The following is a 23541-nucleotide window of genomic DNA, read 5'->3' as shown; positions in this document are numbered from 1 at the left end:
TCCATTATCATTTTCCTAGGGAAACATCAGCTCAGGGGCTTTGACTGATAGAAAAGGAGTGAGGAAGGGAATATGTGTGAAGGAAGCTAAAAGCCCATGGGGAGAGTATTGGACTTTCTGTGGAAGGGAAGTTTGAAGAGGAGGCACCATCAGGATGTACCCACACAGACCAAACACCTCTAGAATCCTGAGTCAGCTTTTTCCCCTCACTCTGATTCCTACTCCCACCCTTAACCAAAATTCCATTGTTCACTGGCATCACTGTTCCCCTAGTCATGCAGAAATGCAACTTGGAGCTCCTCTGTGGCTCTATGATAAACCCCTCCTCCATTCAATCCATTACCATGACTTTATTCCATACAATTTTTCTTTCTACACACTTCCCTCCCCTCTGCCATCCCCCTGGACCAGGCCCTCCCTTCATCACTCCTGCAACACCAAACTAACCACTCTGTTTCTTGTCTTTTATCCAATCAGTCCAGATCCCCAATACCACACCGGCGTTTCTTAGATATTATTGTATCTTGCCACACCTTTCCTCAAAAGCCTTATTTTCCCCAATGCTTTCTTTTCTAATGTATGAAGTTCTGACTTTTCTTTATGACTTTCATGGTACCCCACCAGCTGGCCCCAGGGGGCACAATGGCTTTACTCCACTTCTCCACACCCACCCTCATCCTGGCAAGTGCACCATGGCCCTAGCACAGTGCTGAAGGAATCTGGAAATATCGCCAGGGAATCATTTGCAAGACTAACCTAATAAATTACATTTTTTTCCTGGGATGTGGAAGCAAGGGACAGAGTTGAAATACCTTCCCCCAGAGGTGTGCTTGCCTCACTCAGACCACAGGTAAGGGCTTAATATGATGTGAGAAAGAGGATTTCTGGCTTGGAATGCAATTCATTTCTATTAACATTTAGAAAGCATCTTAGGTGGGCAGGAATGAAAACCAGACACTGTACCTGCTATGACATAGTTGTCAATCAATAAGGAGATGAAGAGGCAAGCTATCAGTGCAACAGAAAGCAGAATGAAAGAAAGACAGGCTCAGTAAAGCCTGATTCTTTTGTAGAAGGCATGAGATCCTATGCGGTAGGCATAGGCAAGTATTACCCTCATTTTCCAGATGACAAAACTTGCTTACCTGCCTCAGAGTTTAAGTGGCTTGTTTATTGTCACAGAGCTAATAATTAGCAGATTAGGGTCTCCTAGCTGGGTGATCTTTTGAATGCATGACTTTGCCAGCAGCCAGCAGAGCTATGAATCACCGAGAGAAACAATTAAGCATGCTTGGGAACAGTGTGAATGGGCATGGAGCTGGGAGGCCTCCTGGGAAAGGTGGCATTTGACCTGGGAATTGATGAATCCCAGAAAAGCCAATCAGAGAGGTATGAAAACAAAACTAAAATGGAGACTGGGCCTGAAAAATTCCCAGGCAAACAAAGCCAAAGACCTTAAAAATAGCCATATTCTTGCTAAAACTACAAACAGAAGTGAAACTTAATTTGGGTCAATTTCTGATAAATGCTTATGACAGAAATAAAACTTAACCCTAGCCAATGATAGGCAGCCAACTAACATATGATTATGTGACTAGGGACTTTCCAAAAAGTTACCTAAAAAAGGCAATTATATAACTGCAAACTAAGCAAATAATGTTTTATTTTGCTTCTATAACTTCCCAATAAATGCTTGCCTCTGACATTTTGTCATCGCAACACTAAACCTTTGTCGGTCTGATGCTCCCCAATTCATGAATTGCTTCTTACTTAAATAAACTCTTTAAAATTTTACTGTGCCTCATATTTTTTTATACCGAAGAAAGGAGAGAAGGAAGAATATTTTAGAAATAAAGGAACTTCATGGGCAGAGTCACAGTGCAAGACCAGAGGAGCAGACCAAGGGCAAGATTGCTTGGGGAGTGAAGACTCCCTCCCTCTTCTCCCCTGAGAAGCTGAGATAAAGCGGGAGGAGAAGCCTGGGTGCCCCCCACTGATAAGCAGGCTCCACCCAGAGGCCAATCCTGTGTGTTTGGGGACAAGGGGGAAGAGCAGCAGAAGTGTCCCTTCTCCAGGATCAAGGAACTGGGGCGGATCAGAAGGGGGACCATTTCCTGGACCCCAGTCCTCCGAATCAGCTCCTAGAGTGGAACCAGGAAGGATTCTGGAGCCACAGAGGATAGACAGATGGCAAGTCCACTTTTGGAGTCAGAGGCCTAGGGTCGGGGGTGAGGGTGGCTGTGTGCAAATGTCCTGCCCCCACTGGAGGGGAGGGAATGTGAGGCTTACAGAGTAGAAAGTGGGGGAGAGAGGGAGGTAATGGGAGAGGGATTGAGAAATGTCACATTCAGGGGACAGGTTCATTCTGAAGCCCATCTGGAAACACTGCTCCGAGATAAAAATGTGTGTGTGGGGGCAGGGCAGGCAGCGAGGGTATCAAAATGGCCTGATAAAACTCTCTTCAATGCACCATTTCCTGAACCAGCTTCTCTCTCCTCCTTCTCCCTCCACTCACTTCAGGAAGATGGGGACCAAAGTGAGGAAGAGCCGAGGGAACGCAGCCAGGCAGGTGAAATGGGAACTCTCTGGAGCCAAGAGGTAAGTGACCTCCTCTCCTGGGGCTGGAATACACTGATGTTGTCACTCTGGGCTCTAAAATCCCACAAACACTCATCTGCTAACTGTCTGCTTCGTCCTCACTCAAAACAGTTGACATTCCTTGTTTTCTCATCTCCCAGGAGTTAAAAGTAGGGCTGGGTTTAGGAAGAATTGGGATAATTATTTCTGTATAAAGGGACTGTAGCACTAACAGATTTATTCTCTCTCTCCTCTCCTCCTCTTCTTCCCATCCCTGTCTCTCAACCCCCTCCACCTTGTATCTTTCACCTCTTGGTTCCTCCCACAGAGCACTCCAGAAGAGGGGCTGCCCGTGGAAGGGAGCAGGCCATGGGCAGTGGCCAGGCGGGTGCTGACAGCTATCCTGATTTTGAGCCTGCTCCTTTGTTTTTCTGTGCCTTTGTTCTACATCTTCCAGAACTGTGGCCCTCGTAAGCAAGATCTCAGACCCCCTAACCTAGTCAGCCCTCCCTCTGCCCTGGGGCCCAGGCCCAATCCCTGCTCCTGGGGCTTCTGCCCACCCTGACCCTTGGGGTCCCCATGGGTCTTCTTCCTCCCTGCATCCTAACCATTTCTTTTTCATCAGCTCCCCACTTAGTTACTCACCTGATGTTCTTTGCCTAGCCCCTTGGGGGAGCCCTGGTCTTTTTGCCTCTTCTTTCCCAGCTCTGAGCTTTTTCCCACAGGCCCCTGTGAGACATCTGTGTGTTTGGATCTCCGGGATCATTACCTGGCCTCTGGGAACACAAGTGTGGCCCCCTGCACCGACTTCTTCGGCTTTGCCTGTGGAAGGGCCAAAGAAACCAATAATTCTTTTCAGGAGCTTGCCACAAAGAACAAAAACCGACTTCGGAGAATACTGGGTGAGGAAAGCAGAGTGGAAGATGCTCTGTGCAAGTGGGTGACTCTGTGCCTAGAACAACCATGACTGCTCCAAACCCTGTGTAGTTGTGGAACAACTGGTTTGCGCCATCCCAAGTGGGATTATACGGATGGATGATTGGAGATGATGGGGGAGTAAAAGAGGCAGGATGGCGGGAGCTGCCTGAGTTTGCTCCTCTCTCACTGTTTCCTGTTGCCTTGCCTTGGGTACCCTTCTTCCATTTCTCTTGGTCCCTTTCTGGATTTTTTTCTTTATCTAATTTCCATCTTCTTTGCTTCTCCATGTATCCATAATTACTCCATTCTCTCCAACTTGTCCCTTTTAGCAAGCTCCATCTTTGTTGCTTCCTCCAAATGTTCAGTTTCTATCCTATGCATGGTGTCTTCTTCCACGAGCATCTCCTCAGCACCTCCTGCATTTCAATTCTTTTGTCCGTCACTCTCATTCTCTAACCTCCAAAACCTCTAGTCTCCCAATGCCTCCTTGTCAACATTACCGTCTCCCTCTCACCGTGCCGGAGCTCCCCTCTCTCACAATGATCTCTTGCTTCTTGCTTCTCCATTGAAACCTTGGACCATGGCAAGCAAGTTGACCTGGAACAAGTGGGATGTTAGAGATGGATGATTGGAGATGATGGATGATGGTGGAATGAAAGGGGTAGGATGGTGGGGTGAGAAATGAGAGAGGGCTTCATCACTATGCATAAGAGAAAAAGTGGGTAAGTACAAAGGATATGCTGGAAGAAGAGGAGAGCTGAGTTAATTGGCAGTGGAAGTAAAGTTCCTGCAGATGGAGGCTGGAGAGGAAAACTGCCAGGACTGAGAGGAAAACCAGAAGGATGAACTGAAACTGAGTAGGAGGTTGGAAGCGCGTCCCAGGAAGTTGGTGGATGGTGGTGAGGATTTGGGAATAAGAACGTATAAGATAGACATGCATTTCCAGTTCAAGGGAACCTAAAGAATGTGTTGACACTATCAATTAGAATCTGGGAAAAATAAACGCACCCCTCTGCCCTCCTTTTTTGATGGGGAAAGAGTGGGAAGGGGACTCTCTTTGGGTAAATGGATACTTTCAGGGAAGGCACAGATATAAAAAAAAATATGCTCAGGATAAATTCTGTTGCCTACAATGGGATGAATAGATATCAGGGCGACTGAGGGTGAAAAGAGTGTTAGATATTAGAGGGTGGATGATTCAGAGAGACTTGCATTTGATTATTGTAGTGTGTTTGTTTCTTGGGATCAATGGATGAGGAGTCTGGACTAGGAGAGTCCTCCCCTGTTTCTTCTCTTTGCTAAACCTTTCCTTATGAGTTTTCTTCTCTCCAAATCCTTAAAGTTCTCTTGTTCCCTGAGTTTGTCTAACTTCTTCAATCATTTCTTTTGTCTTTCGTTTCTCTCTTTTCTCCTTTGCCCATATCCCACTTATTGCTATCTTTCTCCTTTCTTCCCTGTCGTTTCCTTCTTGGTTTCTTCCCCACATTTCTTTTATTTTCCATATTGTCTTCTTCTCCTCATTCTCTTTCCCTGCTTTCATCATTTCATCAAGTTGATCCATTCCAAATTGGGCAATCCTCTCATCTTTCTTATTTTCCGTGTCTCTATTCCTCCCCCTCCTTCCATATTCTGTGGGAGTCTTTCTTTCCTGTAAGCTCCCTGTCTCCCACCCTCTCTCTTTGCCTCTATACCAGTTGCCACTCTTTTAATTCTCCTCCCGACAAAAAGAGTCAAACTCTGTAAAATATTTGAAAAGATTCATTTTGGGCCAAATATGAGTGACCATGGCCCGTGATACAGCCCACAGGAGATCCTGAGAGCATGTGCCCAAGGTGGCTGGGGCGCAGCTTGGTTTTATACATTTTAGAGAGTCATGAGACATCAATCAAATACATTTAAGAAATACATTGGTTTGGTCCAGAAAGGTGGAACAACTCAAAGGGGCGGGGGTGGCTTCCAGGCTACAGGTGAATTTAAACATTTCTGGGTTGACAGTTGGATGAGTTTGTCTAAAGATCTGGGATAGATAGAAAGGGAATGTTCAGGGTAAGATAAAGATTGTGGAGACCGGAAGTTCTTTTGAAGTCTTATAGTGGCTGCCCTTAGAGACAATAGGTGACAAATATTTCCTATTCAGATCTTAGTCAATCAAAAGATCTAGCTATGTTAATAGAGATATGTTAATAGCTAATAGAGATTCTTTACAGATGCAAATTTTCCTACACAAAGAACAGCTTTGTAGGGCCATTTCAAAATATGGCAAAGAAACATGTTTTGGGGTAAAATATTTTTGTTTTCTTCTTTGTCTCGTAATGTTATGCCAGAATCAGGTTAGAAAGTAAATCATGTTACATGGGTTAAATAAAACCATCTGGTGAGAACTTATGATATAGGGCATGACTCTCCAGACCCCTTTGATAGGAATTTGGGGCAAGATAAAAAAATCAGAGTTTAGTCCTCACTCCCATGCTTCCTTTCTAGAGGCCCAGAATTCCTGGCACCCAGGCTCTGGGGAGGAGAAAGCCTTCCAGTTCTACAACTCCTGCATGGATACACATGCCATTGAAGCTGCAGGGACTGGTCCCCTCAGACAAGTGATTGAGGAGGTGAGAAAAGTTGGGATATTAACTTTTCTGGATACATAATATATGGGACCAATGCATGCTTAGGGCTGCCTTTTTTTTTCTAAAGGGTGGGTCTTCTTCCTAGGGCCCCCCAAGTTCTAGGAGGGAGATGGAGATGGAAATGGTTATGCCCTGTGAAAGTATCAGGACCTTGGGAGAAGGTCCTGATAGATGTGGCTCCCTAGGCGAATCAAAGGGCCCAGGGCAGAGGTCAGGCAGTAGCAGCTGTGTAAGAGCCGATCCAGACAATGGGGGATGGGCTCCACAGATCCTTATGTTCAGCCCCCTCTCTCTCCTTTAAAGCTTGGAGGCTGGCGCATCTCTGGTAAATGGACTTCCTTAAATTTTAACCGAACGCTGAGACTTCTGATGAGTCAGTATGGCCATTTCCCTTTCTTCAGAGCCTACCTAGGACCTCATCCTGCCTCTCCACACACACCAGTCATCCAGGTGAGGGATGCACTGGCGAAGACACAGTTGGACCTGGCCTGCCTCCATCTCTAGCCAATCATCCCTTAGAGGAAGGTTGCAGGTTGGGAAGAGAGGACACCTGTGTGATATAGGCAACAACCCTACCTTAAGGGAAAATTATTGATGTGAAAGTCAGGGACATTAGCTGGGGGTGGGAAATGGAGCAGCAGAGCCAGTGCTGGGAAGACAGAAGTAGGCCTGGTCTTTCTTACTGTTAATCTGGATTAGTCTCAGAGCCCCTTAACCAGTCCTCCTATCTCTAGGATTGCCCTCATTTTATTTACTCTTTATTTTTACTAGAGGGAACTTTTCTAAACCAAAGGCTAACTAACTATGCTACTGTCTGTATTTAAATGCTTGTCAGTGACTCAGTGGCTTGCCGGGTCATCAGAATCTAGTCCCTAATCTTTAGTAAAGCTTTGCAAGCACCTTGTGATCTGACCCCTACACACTTCTCCAGCCTTATCTCCTGTACATTCCTTCTCTCCCTTACCCCCAAGCCATGCTGACTCACTGCTGCTTCCAGGAATATTCCTCAGTTCTTTGCCTATGCTGCTCCCTGTGCCTGCAACCATCCCCCACACTGAACCTGGAAAACTTACATGTTTTTCAAATGTTGGCTTTATTATCTCTTCCAGGAATTCTTCACTGACACCCTAGTTATGAGTTAGGTGAAGCCCTTCTCTCCCTCCTTTCATTTCCTCATGCTCTTAGCATTTATCGCTCTGTGTTGAAGATTGTGAGCCTCCTTAGAACAGGACCATGCTTTATTCGCCTTTGTTTCTCAGGACCTATCACAGGGCCAGGCAGCTAGAGGCTTTTGCCAGGTATTTGTTGAGTGAGTAACTAAATAAAAACACTGGAGCTATCACTATTGTGGTTAAACAATGTAATGCTATCTGCATGTTTGGACCCTACTGTCAAAAGAGCCACAAAATTACCAGAGGGTAAGTACAAAAGAAGAATTGATTATCATAATGAGGTGTTCTAAAATTTAGTTCTAAACAGTCTGCTCAGGAGTTTAACTGATGTGGCCTTTGGGGGCCAGTTAAGATCTGGTTAAGGAGAGGCTCAGAGAGGAGAGCATGAGAGAAGGTGAGCTAAGCCAGCCTTGAAACATGGTTAATTCACACAAGTGGAGGTGAAGCTATGGGACGTTGGAAATTCTGAGCCAAGGGGAGGACCTGGAATGGTGTGATTCCTCCGTGGAGTCAGTGAGGAGGCTGATCTATTTAATTGAGGATTTGGGAGGCAAGGTGGGGTGCAGTGGGAGGTAAAAGTGAGACTGAAGACATAAAGTTGAACTTGATTATTTCTACGAAGCCAGGCAGAGGTGAAACATTTGACATAATAGAAAAAAAAAAAAGAGCTACTGAGGCCGTCCAACTGTTATGACAATTGTGCATAGAACAAATATTTTGATGGTTGTGCATAGAGTCAGCAGTTTTGAAGGTCAGTCTGGGGGTGTTGAGGAAACTAAATGAGCATTTTTGAGGCCCTGAGATAGAGGTAGAAATGGAAAGGAAGAGCCAGGCACAAGGATTTAGGCAACTTCACTCTAGTGATGATAGTCCATGCTGTTTCTAGAGGATTTGGTGACTGATTGGATATAAAGAAAGAAAGTGGGGGATTACACAGTGATCCCATTGTTTTGATTTAGTGTGAATGGGAGGAGGGTGATTATCATCAGTGTGAGCCTGGATAGTCTCTTGGGTTAAAAGCATATAGGAATAATGGACTACAGAAGGAGAAGTCCAAAGACTGAGGGCAGAAGGGAGCCAGGGAAGAGTGAGTACTGTTGGAGAGATGGGAGCTAGACCAGTATGGTGGGCCACAAAGGAAAGAAAAGAAGCTTCAGGAAGGAGGGGTCAGCTCAGAGAACAAGGAATGAGAAGACACCCTTGGATACCTAGAGATACTTTCCAAACAGTTATGGCAGTGGGTACAGATTGTACGGAGCTTAGGAGGAAGATAAGAAAGTGGAAACAATGGGCATAGATGCTTTTTTGTTCTTTGAACTGCGGACATACAATGTAGCAAAAGGGTCAAGTGAAAGTTTTTTTTGAGACAGAAGGAAAAGTATATGGCTCAAGATAAGAGTGGGATATTGAAATTGGAGAAGAAAAGGGAAAGAGTAGAAGCAAAGATCTTCAGAATAGAATCAAGTGTTCATCAGGGCCAGACTAAGGTGAAATATACACGGTGCTTACCTGGGGTGCTAATTTAAGAAGGTCCCCAAAACTCAGTATCATGATAAATAGTATTTTAATAAATATTCCTAAAAAATCAAAATCAATGCAACAATACATGATGAAACAAAATATCAAACTTTTCTTCATTATGAATTTTTTTGAAAAAAGATTATGCTTTTTTTCCCCAAAAATGAGACAAAATTCTATGTGAATCTTTTTGAAAGTACTAATGATTTTTTTTTTTCAAAATGAATCAAAAATACATTGAGGACTTTTCTTGAACACATCATGATTCTTTTCAAAATTGACTAAAAGTATGTTTTTTGGGGGAAAAAAGTCCATGATAAGCAAAGTTTTGAGATTTTATTTATCATACATTTTTGGTAGTAATTTTGATTTTTTTAAATGTTATTTATCTTGATTACTGAGTTTTTTTTTTTTTTGAGACAGAGTCTCACTCTGTTGCCTTAAAGAAGAGTTTGAGCAAAGACTGATTTATGAATTGGGCAGCATCCTGAAGCAGTAGAGGTTCAGAGAGCTCCACCCTACCATGTAGGCAGGCAGTATTTACAGAAAGAGGAAGTGACGCCCAGAAACATCTTGATTGGTTACAGCTTAGCAATTGTCTTTAATGGGCATGGTCTGATCACTTGACAGCCTGTGGTTGCCTGAAGATCAGCTGGTATGGCTGGCTGAGATGGAGCTACCTGTTGCAAGAATATACTCCTAAGTTAGGTTGCAGTTTGATTACTGAGTTTTTGGCACCTCTTACATTTTTTACCTGGGACAGGTTCCTCACCTCACTCACCCTGGCCCTGTTCCTGAGACAAGGAATAGCTCCTTTTAGGATGCTGATTATTATGCTTCTGCGTTGCTGGGCACACCCACACTGGTTGTAATACTCACCATCTCTTCCCATTTTCACATCTGGACTCTTCTTCTCATGCCCCTCAACCCTTAATCCCTCCCTTTCTTTGTACTCTTGCTTCTCTTCTGTCCAATCTTTATGTCCATCTCCCAAGGCCATCTCCCATGGTATATTCCCCACCTCCCCACACCTGCCCTCTCTGTCCGCCATGCTCCCTACTTCTCTCCAGTCTCTCTTGTGTCCAGATAGACCAGCCAGAGTTTGATGTTCCCCTCAAGCAAGATCAAGAACAGAAGATCTATGCCCAGGTAAGATGGCACATGGACAAAGGCCCTGCCCTCTGAGGCCAGGAGAAAGGCAGGGACCTCTGACACCTGTGACTGACATTTCCTTCCTCCAGATCTTTCGGGAATACCTGACTTACCTGAATCAGCTGGGAACCTTGCTGGGAGGAGACCCAAGCAAGGTGCAAGAACACGCTTCCTTGTCAATCTCCATCACTTCAAGGCTGTTCCAGTTTCTAAGGCCCCTGGATCAGCGGCGGGCACAGGGCAAGCTCTTCCAGATGGTCACTATCAACCAGCTCAAGGTGCCTGGAACTGGGGGCCAGAAGACTGTGGGCATGGGGGCCTTCCTCCCAAACATTACCTCCTTTCCTTCTTCCTCCTAGTGCCCTTAATTCCTTTTCATTCTGTCTCTGGCTCCATCCCCTCCCCGAGTTAGCCTCTTCTCTTCTTTTTCTCACACCCAAAGGGAAGCCCTTTCCCCTTCCTTCTCTTTTCATTTTCCCCCTCAGCTTTGTGTCCCTCCTCTAAGGAAATGGCCCCTGCCATCGACTGGTTGTCCTGCTTGCAAGAGACATTCACACCGATGTCCCTGAGCCCCTCTCAGTCCCTCCTGGTCCATGATGTGGAATATTTGAAAAACATGTCACAACTGGTGGAGGAGATGCTGCTAAAGCAGAGGTTTGCCACAGGTGGGATTGGGGAGATCATGGAAATGGAGGAGAGCCTGAGCACCATAGATCTTGGGGGCAAAGGAAACCTTGGGGAAGGCAGGCTGGTAAGGGCCTCCCAGGAGGATAAGAGGAACTTGCCACCTGTGGGGGCAGAGAAGCGTGGGTTGGGTGGCACAGAGAGGTTGGAGGGATCAAGAAGGATGTGTCTTGGGAGCACGAGTAAGGGAGGATACACACGACATGAAGAACGCAGGGTCAGCCAAGACACGGGGTCTCCTGAGAGTAGAACACCAGCTAGTCAAGAGCCTCTGAGCTGTAGAAGATGCTGGAAGACCCAGACACAGAGGACAGTTGAGTGCATGTATGTCTTTTTAGCAGCTGAGGACTGTGGGCAGGAGGAGGAGGCACATGAGATGAGGAGATGAAGATGGTGAAGGCTGGGGATGCTTAGGGGAAGAAAGGAAGAGGAGGGGCCATTCCTCAGATGTGGTGTGAAGATTCTGGAGCTCTTATGGGAAACAATGTCTAAGAGCATTTCTGCTGGTATCAGGAAATCAAGGGGGTGTTGTGGTTGGGGACATGAAAGAGTGGCTCTTTGTAGGGCTCTCTGCCTCCCCCACCTGAAAGCAGTGGCTTTCTTCCAGGGGCTTGGACCTAAGGGTCTTCTTCATGGTGGCAGCAGCATCTAGAAATCCTTTTTGAGGGAGGTGGCTGCCCGTTCACATGGGAATGAGCAGGCTTACATAAGGGTGCGACGCAGCCCTGGCAGGAGCATTGCCGGTGGAGCAGAGAGCAGTCACAGAGACCAGCTTACTTATGCTTATGAGATGCATCTGAGGATAACCCGAGATATCTTGACTGTGGAAGCAGAATCTGTTTCATGACATAAGTCCAGGCTCCATCTAGCCCAGAACTTTCTTTCCCTGTGACTTTGAAGGCTGCCTCTTCATCTAGTTTCTTTTACTAAGGAGCTAGATCCCACCCCAACCTACATCATGAAAAGCTCTTTTTGACTTGGGTGCATGTTAAAACAGTTATTAATACAGAGGAGAAGGGGCGGCCTTCAGGAGTGTCAAGGTGACTTACACAAGGAGAGGCTCTTCTTGAAGCATCCCAAGATTCCTGGGGTATATGTATGGGTCTCTTTTGTCTCCATAGGGACTTTCTGCAGAGCCACATGATCTTAGGGCTGGTGGTGACCCTTTCTCCAGCCCTGGACAGTCAATTCCAGGAGGCACGCAGAAAGCTCAGCCAGAAACTGCGGGAACTGACAGAGCAACCACCCATGGTAAGGAGAGGAGCGGGTGTATTTGCCCAGGTACTCGAAAGGAGTATCTACTCTTTTGAGGGGTAAATGTCGGCAACTCTCTTTCAGGGAGGGGGGCCATGATGCTAGATGCCCCTCCATGTCTTGGCTTTCCATAGAAGCAGGCAAGTTGGACAGACAAAGTGTAACTTGAAAACCAAGATACCATGTGCCAGACCTTCAGGCACACATCTCCCAGCCTGACTACCTCTCTGGCTTCTTGCTGGGTGTTTGAGCTCAAATATAAAACTCTGATATTATCAGGACTGCCCTTTCTTTGTCACAATGCTTACATTATTTGCTCAGGATAACTTGGACTTAGAGCTTACAATTTATTGGGATGAGAGAGAGATATGTTACGCAGTGGCCTTCCTTATGTCTAGTTGATTCCATGTTCAAACGTGCTTCACAAAGAGTTTATCTCTGACATCCAGTGGGATCCATTGGGCCACATGTAGACTTTGTGGCACAGATGTGGATATTTCTGAAGAGGGGCCTGGGTCGAAAATGCACTTCACTAACCAGAGTCTACTTATTACATAAGATGCAGAGATGCTCCTTTGCTGAGAATCTTGAAATCCCAAGTTGGATATATCCAAATGCAAGCAGAAGAGTCTAATACATTGGATACATCCCAACCTCAGTGAAGGCCTCAGTTTAGTCTTAAAAATCACTAGATTTTTTTTCTTAGTAATTTGTGGGCCATTTCCCTGCCTTGGAGAAACTCTCTGCTTTGGCAACCTAAAATTGCTGTGGAATTCAGAGAAGGAAAAGATATTCACAGGGATTGGAATGTAGTTATTGCTTATCAAGAGCTAATGATGTGCTAGACACTCTTTGAAATCCTTTAGATCTATTAGCTGATTTAATCTTTACAATTCCATGAGGTACCATGGATGCCATTTGATTCCTATTTTAAAGAGGAGGAAACAGAGGCACGAAAGATAAGGAAGTTGCTCAGGTATGACAGTAAGTTAGTGGGGTGAGGATTTGAACCCTGGCAGTCTGGCTCCAGGGTCTGTGTTGTTTACTCATTGTGCTAAAAAAGCAGTCTTCCTGAGGAGCATCACTTGAGTTGGAGAGTCGCCAAGAAGCTTCTGCCCAGCTTTTCTCTTGATTCAGATGAAGCAGACCAGAGCCCCAAGTTATCTTAATTGGGGTTGCTACAAAATCCTGGCAACAAACAGCTACCTATAAATGCCAGCACCATGGCCCCATGGCACTTCTTGGAGGCTGTAAGAGTGCTAGTGTTGAGGCTCAGGCTTAAAGAATGCAGAAGACTTAGATGGCCTGAAGCCATTATCTTTCCCATTAGGGCACATAATTGTCCTTGGGCTTAAAAGCTGAACTAATCTCTGCCAACAAATAGTTGTGTGACCTTGGGGAAGCCACAGCTATTAACTTTGACTTTCTGGAACAATAGTATAAAAGATGGCACTTAATAATAATGATAATAGCTGATATACATGGAGTAGTCACTGTCTGTCAGCACTTAGGACAGGTTATTCAATTAAATCTTCCAGAAACACTTGGAAGTTTTTAATCCCCATTTCGCAGATGCAAAAATAGGCTCAGAAAGGTCAAGAAGCTTTCCCAAGACCACACAGCTCACAAGTAAATGAACAGACTCCAAAACAGATGTTTTGGCTCATAAAGTCATTTTTTTAACCACACACTGTACAGGATTGAGAAACAAGTAGGTGCTACAAACAAAGGTTAGAAAACTTTTTTATAAAGGGCAAGATAGTAAATATTGACTTCATGATCCATAAGTGGTTGGTGTTACAAACTACTCAACTCTGTCCCTGTAGTGCAAAAACAACTGTACACTAAGTAAATGCTGTGTTCCCAGGGGATCCTGGTTTAGACAGCAGATATTCTTGGAGTTCCCAAGAAGGAGAGATCAGGGAGCGTTTGAAGGATCAGTGGCATCTCTGTGCAGGAGGCAGAACTGACAAAATGTCTAGAGAGAGGAAGGAGTTTTCTGGTGAAGAAAAGGATATCATCTCATGGGGACAGGGCAGGAGGCAGGCTGGCTAAAACTTGGTGCAGGGTGAGAGATCCTCCTGGTGGCTCTGGCTGAGAGGAGAAGACTAGGCTTGCTGTGTCCACTGATGCCCCTGGAGCATGCTCCAGGTGTTCGAGAATCAGCAAGGAAGCCAGGGCACCTGGATCAGAGTGACTAGGACAATAGTGGGGAGGGAATCAGAGCAGGAAGGAGAGAACCATACAAGGTCTGGTAGGTCACTGAAGGACTTTTGCTTCTCTCTGTATGAAATAGAGACATGCAGAGGGATTTATCTCATTTATGTTTTAAAACAACATATTTTAAGGTTAGCAATGGGATGTCCTGATGATGAGTGATGTGAGAGGGAGAATGGAATCAAAGACATCACCTAGAGTTTGGCCTTGATATGATCAAAATGTTTGGTTCTATTCAGTGGCCATTAATTACCGACTTCTGATCATATTCTTTTGAATGAATTATAATTTATAGTGCCCTTATACAGAAAGATTTCTAAATCTCATTATTGGACCATCTTTGGATGATTAGTTTTGAATAGAGTTATAGTCAATGAAAATGGCTGTTAAGTCAGCTTTTCTTTTATGAAACTTGGGAAGGTGGGTTTTGAGAAGTAAAAGCAGAACTTCACATTTGTGATGATTAAATGTGAATGATTTATATTCAGCCCTACATCTCAATTTATTCAGGTCTTCCAGCTTTGGATGATTTGCAGTTTTATTCAGTGTATCTTCATGCAGACTACTGTTAAGATCCTGAAGGGAGAAGGGCATCAGGTCAGGTTATTGAAGACCTAGCTATGGATTTATGCATTCATTTATGTAACAAACATTTATTGAGAACCTAGTGTACTTCAGGTACTTCTCCAGGCACTTGGAATGCAGCAATGAACAAAACAGACAAATAAATAATCCTGCCTTCAGCCACATATCCTGGTGAAGGAAGAAAGACAATAAACAAACTAATAAAATAATAAAATATGTTAGAGGGTGTTATGAAGAAAAGCAAAACAGGACATGAGGAAAGGAAATGCTAAGTGAGTGGTAGTTAGGATTCTTAGTAGGAATGTCACTGGAGGTCAAGTTAACTTGAAATCATTCACCATTGATGTTTACTTTTGATTCAGCCAGATGAGACTCCACTCAAATTGCACTATCATTCAACATCAGTTTATCTATCTAATTCACTAGGACTCAATCTGTGTTTTTCAAGCCTGGCTAAATCAAGATAATGCCAACAGAGTGGGGTAGTGCCTTAGAGTACTTGAAAGGTATTATTTCACCTGATCCCCAAACCTGTGAGGAAGGTAGACTAGATATTGTTCTCATTTTGACAACTGGTATCACTGAACCACAGGGGTTTAAGTTAATAACTCAAACTTAGTAAGTGCTAATACTCTATTCAGTGGTAGGATGGTAGTGGTGCTTGAGGATGTATTTCGTCTATAGATGTGTTTTGTTAGCCTGGAGAATCTTTTGCAAACTTTGAATTAATCACCAACATTCAAAAACTAGGGTATGGTATGCCAGCATTCAGGTTTCCAGCGTGTGTGTGTGTGTGTGTGTGTGTGTGTGTGTGTGTGTGTGTGTCTGTGAAGCTTGGGAAACACTGGGCTAGCCTTCTCCTGTGGCGACAACTGACTGTCGCTACATGGCGCAGCTCGGGGCTGGGTGCACTCTCTGTAGCCCCACCACGCCCTGTAGCTCTGATGTTGCACTGCTGTTCTCTGTTATGCCTCTGCATGACCCCTATTGGAGTTTGCGGCTTCCAGTCTTTCATATGCCTCAGTTACATAAGCCTTTTAGCCAGAGGAATTTTTATTATTTTGGCATTATTTTTCTTCAGTGATCCTATCATAGCCCTTAGTAGTTACACATTATTTTCCAAGTGTTAAAAAACTGTTTAATGATTCGTTCTACAATTTTGTTTAGAAATTAACATTAAGGATTCCTGGTTGGCTTGTAATCCCTAAAATTTCCTTTCATCCTATAGAAGATTGGTCAAATTTTTGCTTCGCTCCGGACTCTTAGAATCTGTGCTAATTTCTATCATTTCTCAAATACTATTTGTGGTTCTGAGGTTATACATGCAACTTTTTTGTTTTTGGTGCCCTCAAATTAGTCCACCAAGTTTCATTATCTTGGGTTTGAAGTATTTCTTCTATTGTTTATATTTTGGAGACTTTTTTTCTCTAATTCTATTTCTCTCCCTCTCTTTCTCTCTCTAACTCTCCCTTTGCAGTCAATGTGGTATACACTACCATTCCACATCTTGAGAGAGAGCTGTAGTAGTGGTCTGAGGTAGCGACTGTATTCTCCAGTAGTCAGGTCCCACGGCAAAGCATGTTGGAGAAATGATCAGGCTCCAGCAAAGGGCATCAGGAAACAAATCAAGAATGAGAAGGGGTGAGAAGGGTAGGCAGATCCACACTTCCAAGCTCAAGTGGGCTCCCTGCTGATGCTGGTTGCTGCTCCAGGTGTAGCAACTGTCTGATAAGAGGTATTCCTGGAGCCAAGCTTGTCCAGCAGAATGTGGCTGGCAGATTCTCAACTTGGCCCATAATTGCTTTCAGACCCGGACTTCCTTTTAGTTCCTGTTGTTTCAGAGCTCCAACTCATGCAGCATGAGAAGAATCTGAGCCTCTTTTCTTTATCAGAGATAAGGTTGGCCGGGTGCGGTGGCTCATGCCTGCAATCCCAGCACTTTGGGAGGCCAAGGCAGGTGGACCACTTGAGCCCAGGAGTTTGAGACCAGCCTGGCCAACATGGCAAAACTCCATCTCTGGTGGTAGCCACCTGTAATCCCAGCTACTTGGGAGACTAAAGCAGAAGACTCACTTGAACCCGGAAGGTGAAGGTTGCAGTGAGCCGAGATCGCACCACTGCACTCCATCTGGGTCACAGAGTGAGACTCTGTTACAAAATAAAAATAAAAGTAAAAATAAAAATAAGAGACAAGGTTAGCAGACCTCAAGGTGCAATAGAACACAGATGTGGGCAGCCAGGCCTGCAGCAACCTCCAAAATGATAACCTCTTTAACCGGTGGGTTAGGGAGTTTCTTCTTCATTGACTACCAGACTGGCCTCTTTGGTCTGTTTCCTCTAGTGGGATGTACATAAACCCCCTCCATTCCCAGGACCAGCCTAGCTCCTGCAGGGAGAGTATTCCTACCTTCCCTGTGGGCAGGTCTTTGGGAAGTAAAAAAGTCACAGGAATAAAGTTTTGAGGCTCCATCTTGCCTAACCCAAATTAGCATATTAGCTGGTATTTATCAGTTCCAGCTTAGCTTTCCCTCAGGCCAGCTACCTCTTCCTGTCCCTGGGTTCCTTGAGTGTGTGTCTCCATTTACCGTGTCATCTCTGGGTTTACGCCTTGGTCAAGTTTTTAAAGCCATGCAAGCCCACCGCCAAGACCTTCTCTGCATCTGTCTCTTCTGTTTCTCATTCTTGAGGTCCTCAGCTGGCACTGCCCTCTTGGATGTTTGTCCATGGCCTCCTGCCTCTGCAGTGAAAGCCCTCCACCTTCCTGTTCTATTCTCTCCTCTCTGACTTGGCTGGAAGTCTTCCGGCTCTATGAACTTATACACTGAATCTTGTCTTGTGTCCTCTTTTCCTAGCAAACAATATGGCATCTAAAATCCAGTTCTACTCTGATAATTTTTTCTTTATAAGATGCTACAGTGTGATACACCATGCCCACCTGGAGAGAGGATAAGGGTGATGGTGGTAGGACAGAATTTCCATCCGCAATCTCCGTTTTGAGCAAAGAAGCATGGAGGATGGGAGTCATTGCTGGGACCCCGGAGTAGAGTGGTGGTGGGGGAACAGGGGGAACATCAGACAGCCGAGATATGAGGTTTGGGTTCTCATCTTCTTCCCAGGAGCCTTTTGGTCCCCCAGAATGATGCCTCCTAGAGGCCTTGCTGTCAAATTCAATAGGCAATAACATGAAGGATTTGCTCAGCCAGGCTCATGAGACCAGCTCTGAGGAAGACGTGCTTTTTTTGTACTGAGCGACGATGTGCGTCACCCTAAGGGATAGTAAACTGAGATGAAATCCAGAAAGTCCAGTCGAAAGAGCACCCTCTGGGAATGAAGATCTAGTGAAGATTAGGGATACAGATGAGGAAAGAGTCCTGAACAGGAGCCACTCATTCCAGCTTTGTCTCCATAGCCCGCCCGCCCACGATGGATGAAGTGTGTGGAGGAGACAGGCACGTTCTTCGAGCCCACGCTGGCAGCTTTGTTTGTTCGTGAGGCCTTTGGCCCGAGCACCCGAAGTGCTGTATGTGAGAGGTCTTCCTAGCCCACATCCCTCCACCCCTTCCCACCCAACCCAGCCTTCCCTCATTCTATTAACTTTGACTTCCTCAGTGGTATGTGTGATTGGGAATTGGGCAGTCAGAGAGAGAAGGGCCACTGAGAGAGGGAACCCAAAGGCCTGCTCCATCCCTGTGGTGGAAACAGTTCAGCTTCAGGCCACAAAGTCTCCATGCATGACATGCTCTCACTTGGACAAGTCACCCAACTTTCCTGGTCTTGTGTTTCTTCAACCATCAAATGAGAAAATCGAGCCAGGCACGGTGGCTCATGCCTGTAATCCCAGCACTTTGGGAGGCTGAGATGGGAGGATCACCTGAGGTCAGGAGTTCAAGACTAGCCTGACCAACATGGAGAAACCCCATCTCTACTGAAAATACAAAATTAGCTGGGCGTGGTGGTGCATGCCTGTAATCCCAGCTACTCGGGAGGCTAAGGCAGGAGAATCGCTTGAACCCGGGAGGCAGAGGTTGCAGTGAGCTGAGATCACACCATTGCACTCCAGCCTGGGCAACAAGAGTGAAACTCCATCTCAAGAAAAAAAAAAAAAAAAAAAAAAACAGGAAAATTGAACATTATCATCTCTAAGGCTCCTCCCTGTTATATCTAAGATTTTTTTTAACAACACATGACATGACGTCAGAACAGATGACATAATCTTGAAGAGGGCAAATAAATCAAATAAATCACCACTGACTACTTTCTGAGTACCTACCACATGCCTGGGACTTCTTCAAGCACTTTGCATGAACTACGTCATTTAGTTCCTATCATTATCCTGATTTTATAAAAGAGGGAACTGAAGCAAAGAGAGGTTAAGTGACTTGCCCAAGGTCACACAGTTACCAAAAAGCAGAGACAAGGTTTGAACTCAGGCATTCTGATGCCAGAGCCCAGGCTCTCGATATTGCCTTTCATTTTCCTCCAAGAAAGGATTTACATGAGATGGCAGGTGGCTGGGGAAGCAGTGAGCACACACTCACGTTGTGAAGCCAGGGAGACTTATGGGGGACTTGCTGGGAAGCTGAAGAGCTCAGGAGGATGAGGACAGGGAGTGGACGCTTTGAAAAAGACAGTGTGAGAACAAGAGCCCTGAGCCAGAGGAGAAAATGACAGCCCTCTCTTCCCTCTGATTTCTGAGAGGTGTTCCTGCCCCCAGGAGTGAGGACACTGTCTTTCTCCCGCATCAGGCTATTTTCCCCATGGAAAGGAACTATATCTCCCTGATGGCCCTCACGGATGGCCAGGCCCCACCTTCCCTTTGTGGGTTTGGCACTGCCTTCCTTTCTCCACAGATCCTTTAGTTGCTTTAGTTGAGCTGCTGCTCAAGCAGCAGCTCCAGCCCAGGCAGCTCCTTGGGGCCAAGGCCTTTTCCAAGGGTCAGAAGCTGTGGGCAGGGCCAGGCTGAGGCCTCTCCTGATCCTGTCTCCCTGTCCCTGGACCTCACTCCCACAGGCCATGGAATTATTCACTGCGATCCGGGATGCCCTCATCACTCGCCTCAGAAACCTTCCCTGGATGAATGAGGAGACGCAGAACATGGCCCGGGACAAGGTCAGGCCAGGCGTCCTGGCTGGTGTGGGAGCCTGTGCAGGGAATGGAGTATTGGACCAAGCGAGATGGGGACTGGAAGCAAGTGCCAAAGGCCCCCCCAGGCACACGCTAAGTAGGGAAGCCACTGGGCTGCATACTCACACTGGGAACAATGTGAAAGGCTGGGATAGGGCAACGAGCGGGAGAAATTCCCTGCGGTAGACTCGGAGAGTGTTCCTACCCCCTTCTGTGTCTCTCTCCAGGTCGCTCAACTGCAGGTGGAGATGGGGGCTTCAGAATGGGCCCTGAAGCCAGAGCTGGCCCGACAAGAATACAACGATGTGGGTCCCTGTGTTTTCCAGCTCCTTCTCAGTCCTTGACTTCTGCTCACTTCTCTGACCCTCCTGAGTCTTTGTTGGACAATCAATTTTCCCTGGGTGACTCAGCCCTGTCCTTACCCTGGTGCTGGCTGGGGTTGATGGGGAAATATCCACAGTGTACATCTTGCTGGCAGAAGAACAGAATCTTTTCAGGTCCCAACGCGTGTGCCAACACACATGCATGCATCCTGTGACTTGTCTGGGTGTGTTCATCTGTGTGCTGATATGTGTAAAGCTTGTGTGTGCTGTGTAGTGATGCCATCGGGCTGCTGTCTCCTAATCCCTGGATGCCTGCCTGTCAGGGCTTGCCTGTTCGGGGTCAAATGGCCCCATTGGTGTTTGTCAGCATGCATCTATAGAAGTCTCTGTGTGCCCAAGTCACCTCCTGCCTCTTCCCCAGATACAACTTGGACCGAGCTTCCTGCAGTCTGTCCTGAGCTGTGTCCAGTCCCTCCGAGCTAGAATTGTCCAGAGCTTCTTGCAGCCTTGCCCCCAACACAGGTATGAGAGCAGGGGAGACACAGGCAGTCCATCCCAGAGAGACCCATCCATGATTCATAGGAAAGGAAGCCAGGGCTCAGGGAAGGCAGCACGAACAGTAACGGTAGTTGGGAGGGACTGTGAAGGTCTCGGGGTGGCAGGGCAATACGTGGTGGGGGCTGGAGTTCACATGTCCTCTTCCCACAGGTGGAAGGTGTCCCCTTGGGAGGTCAATGCTTACTATTCGATATCTGACCATGTGGTAGTCTTTCCAGCTGGACTCCTCCAACCCCCATTCTTCCACCCTGGCTACCCCAGGTATGGGTCACTCTCTGAGGGTAGGTAGGGAGTTTCCCAAGAGGGGCCGACAGGTGTTATGATGGATGGGACTTTCGGTTGGAGAATTGGGGTCACAAATGCTGAAAGATTCTGGGGGGTCAAACAAGCCCTTGTCTCCCTAGAGCCGTGAACTTTGGCGCTGCTGGCAGCATCATGGCCCACGAGCTGTTGCACATCTTCTACCAGCTCTGTGGGTAACAGGGGCCACTGGGAGGTGGGATTATAGGGAACCTAAGGGAAGGCCACAAGGGAGGCCTGGAGGGGAAAGGGAGGTTATTTGAGGGTTTGAGGTGGGGCAGTCCTGGGAACTTTGCCATGCTCCTGGGAGCTGGTTCAGTCTGCAGTACCACCCACATCCTCACCTCAGCAGCACCAACCCTATGTTCTCTTGCCATACGTTCTCTTGCCCCGTTTTCAACAGTGCTGCCTGGGGGCTGCCCAGCCTGTGACACCCGTGCCCTCCAGGAAGCTCGCCTGTGCCTGAAGCGCCATTATGCTGCCTTTCCATTACCCAACGGAACCTCCTTCAATGACTCGCTCACATTCTTGGAGAACGCTGCAGACGTTGGGGGGCTAGCCATCGCGCTGCAGGTATGCAGGTGTCAAGGGCCACAGTTTATGTGTACTGGCAGACTAGAAAACATGTACTCAAGCTTTCCTTCCACCATTCCTGACGAAGTACAGTTGCATGGCTTTCTGCCCTTTGCATCCCCACTGAACAGACGGCAACTTGGGGATCCCCTCCTACCCCAGAGATCCTCAGTTTTAGGACATCTATAGGTCTTCTGGGAAGTACTTTCTTCTGGCTCAGATCAACTTGTCAGTGCAGAACCAGTGAGCAAGGGCCATCAGTTTTGGGTACTGTGTGGAGGGACTTTCAAATGGCCACAGGTCTAGAGCCTGAGGGCCCTTCTCCACCCACCCCTACCCAGGCATACAGCAAGAGGCTGTTATGGCACCGTGGGGAGACCATCCTGCCCAGCCTGGACCTCAGCCCCCAGCAGATCTTCTTCCGCAGCTATGCCCAGGTAGGCAGTGGCCACCTCCCGCCACAGCTTGCTTTATGTCAGTTGAATGCCTTATTACTGAAGTTCATGGAACTCCCCTCCTCAGACACTCCCCCAAACACCCCAAACCCTCTGCTGCAGATGTCCTCTCTGTCATTTTTTCTCATCCCTCCCTACCCCTTGGAATCACCCCTCAGATGACTACATGTTCTTCTACCTAATTCAGCACCCCCACAACTCAAAAGGTAGAAAAAACTCTATTCCCAGGTTCATCCAGGAGAGGAGACCATCTTTTTTCTCCTCTCATACCCCCAAAATACAGATGCCTTAAAAATAAGCATGTGGCTGGGCGCAGTGGCTCACACCTGTAATCCTGGCACTTTGGGAGGCCGAGGTGGGCGGATCACTTGAGATCAGGAGTTTAAGACCAGCCTGACCAATATGTTGAAACCCCATCTCTACTAAAAATACAAAACTTAGCTGGGCTTGGTGGCGGGCGCCTGTCATCCCAGCTACTCGGGAGGCTGAGGCACGAGAATCGCTTGAACCTGGGAGGCGGAGGTTGCAGTGAGCCAAGATCATGCCACTGCACTCCAGCCTGGGCGGTAGAGCAAGACTCAGTCTCAAAAAAAAAAAAAAAAAAAAAAAAAGCCTGCGACAGGCTGTGTGCCACATTCCTCTTCAGACACCTGCCCTTAGGTGTGGCGCCCACTTGACATCACCTCCTTAAGCACCCTGTGCTCCCTCAACAGACTCAGGTGCCAGGTCTTCAACATGCTTAGATTAGACTTCACCCCAGAGCTCCTGTGCTAGACCCTGCCTCTCAGTCACTGATAAATGGTATCATTATACAGCCCAGGCCCTCCTCCTGACTCCTATTGCCAGATTAAATGAACTATACATTTCAAATGCTCCATGTGGCCCTTGGAGCCCTTGATCCCCTGTTCCCCTCTTAGTCTGCTGTCCCTGATCACCCCTTGTCACCAGGTCAGCTTTGTCCTGTGGACCCTCCCCCTTCAATGACCTCTCTTCCTGCTCAGGTGATGTGTAGGGAGCCCAGCCCCCAGGACTCTCACGACACTCACAGCCCTCCACACCTCCGAGTCCATGGGCCCCTCAGCAGCACCCCAGCCTTTGCCAGATATTTCTGCTGTGCACGTGGTGCTCTCTTGAACCCCTCCAGCCGCTGCCAGCTCTGGTAACTTGGCTACCAAAGATGCCACAGCACAGAAATATCGACCAACACCTCCCTGGTCACATCCACGGAATCAGGGCAAGATTTCCTTTCCGCTTCTGTTCCAAAAATAAAAGCTGGCACTTGGCTTCCGCTTGTCTCTTAATGACTTGTTCCTGCTATGTTCTATGCCTAGAAGTCATTAACTACACGGGAGAAAAATACTCTGAAGTCAGAAAAGATAAGAGGGAGAAATGCCAAAAACATTTCATAGACACAAGAAAAGGAAAGAATCAACAACTGGCGACCTGGTGGGTTTGAAGGCCACCCAGTGGACCAAAGATTGGACAATAAAGCAGTCTAGTTAGAGAC

General features: G+C 46.7%; 1 protein-coding gene across 2 annotated transcripts; it reads left to right on the top strand.

The window, feature by feature from the left end:
• The first annotated feature begins 2022 nt into the window (after window positions 1–2022).
• KEL (Kell metallo-endopeptidase (Kell blood group)) lies at window positions 2023–23335 on the top strand. 2 transcript variants are annotated; one of them, XM_032761995.2, is made up of 19 exons: window positions 2023–2190; window positions 2521–2598; window positions 2906–3047; window positions 3303–3479; window positions 5977–6101; window positions 6423–6569; window positions 9896–9958; window positions 10051–10239; window positions 10467–10615; window positions 11767–11896; window positions 18111–18221; window positions 19712–19810; window positions 20053–20130; window positions 20570–20670; window positions 20857–20967; window positions 21111–21178; window positions 21410–21579; window positions 21921–22016; window positions 23036–23335. In XM_032761995.2, exons 1-19 carry the CDS (start codon window positions 2188–2190, stop codon window positions 23195–23197), a joined length of 2199 nt encoding a protein of 732 aa, XP_032617886.2. In that variant the 5' UTR covers window positions 2023–2187; the 3' UTR covers window positions 23198–23335. The 2 variants fall into 2 exon arrangements, with proteins under 2 accessions (XP_032617886.2, XP_058283458.1); XM_058427475.1 differs by lacking the exon at window positions 9896–9958 and having other exon boundaries at window positions 2049–2190; window positions 10158–10239; window positions 10447–10615.
• Window positions 23336–23541: the final 206 nt, after the last annotated feature.

The sequence above is a fragment of the Hylobates moloch genome, unplaced genomic scaffold (assembly GCF_009828535.3).
Source record: "Hylobates moloch isolate HMO894 unplaced genomic scaffold, HMol_V3 SCAFFOLD_1, whole genome shotgun sequence".
NCBI classification, from domain to species: Eukaryota; Metazoa; Chordata; class Mammalia; order Primates; family Hylobatidae; genus Hylobates; species Hylobates moloch.
This window is presented reverse-complemented; position numbering and strand designations above follow the sequence as displayed.

What these genes read in the sequence shown, in the direction of transcription:
- KEL (XM_032761995.2), top strand. An exon ending in GAACTCTCTGGAGCCAAGAG is followed by an intron (nt 2,599 to 2,905) that starts GTAAGTGACCTC and finishes TTCCTCCCACAG; the next exon opens with AGCACTCCAGAAGAGGGGCT. An exon ending in GAGATGCTGCTAAAGCAGAG is followed by an intron (nt 10,616 to 11,766) that starts GTTTGCCACAGG and finishes TTGTCTCCATAG; the next exon opens with GGACTTTCTGCAGAGCCACA.